This window comes from Bradysia coprophila (assembly GCF_014529535.1).
Source record: "Bradysia coprophila strain Holo2 chromosome X unlocalized genomic scaffold, BU_Bcop_v1 contig_130, whole genome shotgun sequence".
In the NCBI taxonomy this organism is placed as follows: Eukaryota; Metazoa; Arthropoda; class Insecta; order Diptera; family Sciaridae; genus Bradysia; species Bradysia coprophila.
Genome location: NW_023503296.1, coordinates 1,309,293 through 1,315,489, shown reverse-complemented (window position 1 = coordinate 1,315,489; position 6,197 = coordinate 1,309,293). Strand labels below are relative to the sequence as shown.

Below are 6,197 nucleotides of genomic sequence, written 5' to 3'. Positions count from 1 at the left end.
AACAAAAGTAAAATTGACAAATTTATCAACCTCAAAAATATGTTGTCGATTTATATGCATTTTTTATGCATAGCAAAAGAAGACAGGAACAAGCAACGTAATATTTGTCTTACAAGAAAGTTTAACTTTTATGTGAGACAAAATATTACGTTAATATTAAATGAATCGACGACATATTTTTGTGGTCGGCAATTTTGTCATTTTTTATCTATATTTTTGCATGACAAAATTAGGTTTTTTTTTCACCGATGTTATTATAAAGATGAACATATTTGTATAAAATGATAAACATTTGGTGTGATAAAAAAGGATTTCACCGAATGTTCGTTTTCAAATGCATTTGCGGCATTCGATATAGTTTCTTTTTTTGCTGGGATTGGGTTTTGCTACTGGGAGAGAAAACGTACTAAAACGTAAAAAGCTGTCAAAAGATGTGACAGAAGGATTAGCTAAATATACTGAAATCAAACATTTTAGAGATTTACTCACTGTATTATCGTTTAAGAAAACGATAATATCGCCCAGGACGATATTATCGTTTTGGACGATATTATCGTACAGAAAACGAAAATATCCATTAGATTTTCTAGGACGGTAATATCGTCCAGAAAACGATAATATCGTTTTTTGAACAATAATATCGACAATAAAACGATACCATCGTCCAGACAATATTTTAGAATTTTTCAATTTAGACGATATTATCGTCCTGGATGAAAATTTTTTGGTCGATAATATCGTTTTTTTGGACGATACTATCGTCTAAAAAACGATAATATCGTTTTTTAGACGATAGTATCGTCCAAAAAAACGATATTATCGACCAAAAAATTTTCATCCAGGACGATAATATCGTCTAAATTGAAAAATTCTAAAATATTGTCTGGACGATGGTATCGTTTTATTGTCGATATTATTGTTCAAAAAACGATATTATCGTTTTCTGGACGATATTACCGTCCTAGAAAATCTAATGGATATTTTCGTTTTCTGTACGATAATATCGTCCAAAACGATAATATCGTCCTGGGCGATATTATCGTTTTCTTAAACGATAATACAGTGAGTAAATCTCTAAACGATAATATCGTTTTTTAGACGATAGTATCGTTTTTTAGACGATAGCATCGTCCAAAAAAACGATAATATCGTGCCTGACGATATTGACGGTGTGGAAATGTCCCGCCACCCTTGAAAGGAGGCCGAATAAAAATATTTTAATTTAAAAGATATAGCACTAGGATCAAAAAGGTGTATTTTTGACCCAGACCGTGGTAAAAAATTACATTTTTTTTGAGTCCGAGTAACATGTTAGTTATTTATGCAATCGAAGTGCAAAGCACTTTTTCTCAACTCAGTTACAAAAGGTGAAACTTCTGTTGGCTTTTTTAAGAAAAACGTTGTATTCACCTCTGTGAAAAATGGCGTTTCAGACACACGATGTGAAAACCATTTATCATTCGATATATATGATATACACATCGTGAGCCTAATTAAGGAAAATTTAGAGGGTCGCAAAGACTGCAATTTCACCAAATTTTTGTATTCTTCTTTAGAAAATCGGCGTGGAGCTGGCACACTGTGCTAAAACAACGCATTTTTCAACTACGTATAAAATGTGAATTCGCACACGATTTTTCGATACCAAAATTTTTAAAAGGAATCATTAAGTCGATGACAGGGCTTAAAAGCATTTGCAACATTAAACTTGCTCGTGTGAGTTCATCTTTTACGTAGTTCAAGAGTGCTTTCTTTTTGCACCGTGTGCCAGATTTCTTGATGCCAGAAAATTACAGAGGACGAGAGAGTTAAGAAAATAATTGGTTTCTCTTCATAAACCGTTGCAACGCGTTGGTAGAAAAGCATATCGAGATGTTAAAAATGAGCCTTCTATACACAACGAAGGTTGTTACTAATTTCCGACACTAAACATTGCTTCTGGGCACTTTTAATCTTTTATCATTTTCCCGAATTTTCTAAATTTTTCCATATTTGTATTTCCACCACCACTTCACTTCATATCTGGAATACACTTCAAAACATGTTGGATGCTGCAAAACAGGAAGAAGATGGGAAAATTTTGAGAAACATCAGGAGTTATTGGTACACATGGGTTAAATTTGATCAAGAAAATAGGCAAAGAAATCGAAGATGTGACAAACGAAAAACGGTCTACATCATGCTTGATTCAACGCATTAGTGTGGTAATACAAATAAGAAATGATGCGTCTATATTGGTGATCGAAGAAGTTATAGTATATTACTATGCAAAGGAAGGAATTTGATATTCCGTATCCAGATGAGTAAAAGTGTCCGAAGGCTTTAGCCCGAGGTACTTTTACTCATCGTGATACGAAATATCAAATTATTTCCCGAGTGTAGTATGATGTTTTCCTTTAGGTTGGAAAGCCTTTTCCCGAGAGACGGAAAGTCCATTTTCCCTCCCTAGTAAAGGAAAACGATTTTTTTTATTTGTAGCCAAAATTGTAAACTAAAAATCGTCACAAAAAAGGGCAATAACATTTTTCAAATGTATTTTTTATGTCTCTGTGTGGTAAGCCTAATATTATGCATCAGCTCGGAGGGAGTTTGGGTTTGGCCTAAGCCGAAGGCGTATTTGGACACAGGTGCATAATATTTATTACATGCGTTTGATGTCTCTAGGGTTGAAAATGTCTCTTTACATTACTAGGGAAAACAAGAGGATTGGTTTGGGCAATCACATTATGTCAAATCCATTGCAAATGAATACAAATGAATAGTCACTGTTACATAATGGTTGTTGACATCGGCTTTGGCTCGGATCAACGAACTTCAAACGAAAACTGGACTTTTTATCCCTCATAAGTAATCTAAATAACTATTCCGAAATGAAAATTTTTACGAAAGTCCGTTGACATTCTTTTTTGAATAAAGTTATATTCATGTACATATGAATTGTATTGTCTTTGATTCGATTAAACTTGTTGTGTTGGTATATACTATACACACACTGAACAACTCAAAGGCATAAATTGTTACACGGTTAACACTTGACTGCCACCTTTCTTCTATTATAATGTTCAACCAATAAAATATAGTTTGTGTTGCTTGTATATATAAGTCTACTGCACAATGAATTAACAACGTTCTTCGAGTTCTTTGTCAGTTTTGGCTTCTTGCACTACACTTTAACTTTTGCTGATTAGAAAATATTTTGTCACACTCTGAGTCTGATGTGTGAGACCGTAGTATAAAGTTACGTATAGTCATTTGTTGCTGTCATTTGATATCTTGGCACAACCTCCGATTCGTTGACTGTTGCGGTACGACTGAAGAATAGGTTTTTTTGAATCGGTGTAGAGAAACCTCCCAATCATAGCAAGCAATCCTACATTTTCGGTTCTTTTTTTGTATGTTGCGTCAATTAAATCTTATGGCCGAAAATAATCTACCTCACGTCCAAATGGTTCAACTGGACATCACATACCGAGAACTTCTTGTCAAATTGAAAGCCCATGTAACTCGATTGGCCAACCAAATGGATGCTATGTTATGTGTTAAATGGATACAGAAACTGCAAACACTTACCCAGGCGGATGACATAAAGCTGCGAAATTATTTGCTCCTTCAAATATGTAATCAAATATCAACGGGATATCTGGACCATCCATTTATCAATGCAAGCTATTTGGACCAAGATTTGAAAGTGGTGGCTAACTGTTGCCGCGAATGCGAGCCGATTTGTAATGCTTCAGACAATGTATTCAAAATGCCACTTGATCGGTCATCGTCGAATATTACGGATATTGTCTCGGACTTGTATATATCTGACGTCGATGGTACGGTGGCGATCGAAAGTATATTTGAAAATGAGAAGCCCGATTGGAGAGAGCCAAAGGTATTTTTTGCAGAACCGTTCGAAAATGTGTTGCATGCACAAAATTTTTATCGAAAAAAGTACGAAGAAACTTTAGCCGATTTAAAGGAAGCCAAACTGAAACTATATTTGAAAAGTAGCCGATCGTTGGCTGAATTTATCGACTATTTAGGAGCGAATTTTATCGAAAAATATCAAAAAGCAACCGAAGAATTAATGTCTATAGAGAAGAGCTCCAATCCTCGTAAAGAATTCTTGGAGTTTAAACTAAATTTTTGCAGTAAATTCAAATTTTTGTGCGGCGATTTAATGAGTGCTAATGTGGCCGAAAATCTATTACAATCAGAAGATCAGTTCCAGCGAATACAAAATCGAATTTTATGCAATGGTTTCGTTGAGTCCAATGAAAGTAAGAAAGACTTGTTGTCAACCGATCGTGCTACAGTCAGTACAGATCTGGATGCTAACAATACAAAATATTCCGAGTACTTGAAACGGTACATCCGGAAGCAGCAAAAGCAATTCAATCGCAAGATTCAAGGGTACGAAGGTCAGATTGCCGCATTGAAAAAGGAAATTTGTTCGCGCGATAAAAAGCAAAGCCGACAAATAATTGAAATGAAATGCGAGAATATTATAAAGAATGAACAAAAGGCCAGGGACCAGCTATCCGAATCGCTTAACGATTTGGAGTCGAAGTATAAAAACATTGTACAGCAAATATTCAACGATTTACAGAACCAAAACTAGCTGAGTGCGAATACGTTTTTCGAATAATATGTTTTTCAGTGGCAATGCTTACGTTTCTATCATTGTGTTTGCCGTTTAAGTTAAGGCAAAAAGGTGTTCAAACATAGTGTCGATCTCAATTGTCCCTAAGTCGAACACTAAGCACAAAAAAATTGTTCGACTAAAAATCTGTTCCTCATCCTTCAAAATCAAAACGTTTATAGACTAAGCCTGACTAATCTATTTCACCATCAAATATAGAAATACCTTCTGGAGCGAAATAGTTTTTTCTGCAGTTACATTACATAAATGACATAGTTCGAAGACTAAAAAAAAAACAGATTTGCGATAAACTTTGAGAGACAATAAAGTAAAGTAGATCGATAAAAATATAGCTAGCTTCGTAAATATGTATGAGAGTTGGCCAATGTACGCCAAAAAGAGTATGAGTGTGTCTCAATCTCCATTGCAATAAATGGAAATTTAAACAATACCGTACAGCAACAAAAATAAAATGTACAGCGGAACTGAGCGAATGCTCTCTTTTAATCGATCTATTGGCAGAATGGGACGAAAAAGTGAGAAATAAAAGTGATAGAGAAAGTTGTTGTTTTGGATCTCTATCTGGTACGAGAGTGCATTGACATTTTCGTTTCGTGGACGATTACACCACGCACATATGAAAAACGTTGTGTTCACCTCGGGAGAAAATAGAAAATTTTATCTCATGCGATTTCCAACTCTCGCTTCGCTCTTGTTGGAATTTTCTTTTTCTCCACCTCTGCAAACAGATTTCAAGACCTAAAAATGTACCCTTTCCTGCGCCTTATACAGAATAGTACATTTCGTACCTAGGACTAAAAGTCTTTTTTAGCGTGTGAGAGGTTTCCAGACAGAGCCGAAGGCGAGGTCTGGAATCGAATACGCTAAAAAAGACTTTTAGTCCATGGTACGAATAGTATTTTTCATATTGGACGGAGTCCTAGGTATGAAAGATAGGTTTCAAATATTAAATCAAGTGGAAAAATTGTTTAGGTTTAAGATTTAAATAAATTTTTTTTTATTATTTTCTCTTTAAATTCTTACCTAAAAATCACACAATGTTAAAATTATTATTTTTTTTTGTTTGCTGTTTTAAAAATATCCATTTAAATAAACAAAATGTCACAATTATCACAAATGCTAAAATACATTTTTCTAGTCAGAGTTTTGTGAATTTCTTTTTTCTTGTTAAGAAAAATTAGGTTTTTTTAGTTAACTGATTTTTTAAATTCAATTGCATTAAACTTCCCATTTTATTATTTCTAAGAGAATTTTAAAATAAAAAAAAATTAATCACAACGTGTCACTAGTAAATTATTAAAGAAAAAAATTATTTTGGTAGCTTTGGATTTTGATGGGGTGCAATATTTAATATATCGCTTTTTTACCTATTGATGGCCAACGAAGAGAGTCGTAGAAGAAATAGATAGAACCGGAAGATACCAAAAAAAGTTTCACTAAGTGGTACATATGGTATGACTAAGAATATTCTTCGCGTATAAATAAAATAAATTTCATTCGATAAGGCTCTGTGAATTCCTTTACAGTTTAAGAATTATCCGGACAA

The 6,197-nt window shown here is 33.9% G+C and overlaps 1 protein-coding gene across 1 annotated transcript; it reads left to right on the top strand.

Moving 5' to 3' along the window:
* The first annotated feature begins 3,391 nt into the window (after nt 1-3,391).
* LOC119067889 lies at nt 3,392-4,863 on the top strand. The gene has a single exon (XM_037171171.1). The coding sequence runs from the start codon at nt 3,395-3,397 to the stop codon at nt 4,607-4,609; it is 1,215 nt and encodes a 404-aa protein (XP_037027066.1). The 5' UTR covers nt 3,392-3,394; the 3' UTR covers nt 4,610-4,863.
* The last annotated feature ends 1,334 nt before the right edge of the window (nt 4,864-6,197 follow it).

Excerpts from the sequence above, each read along its gene's own strand:
- LOC119067889 (XM_037171171.1), top strand. The coding sequence starts at position 3,395 with ATGTTGCGTCAATTAAATCTTATGGCCGAAAATAATCTACCTCACGTC.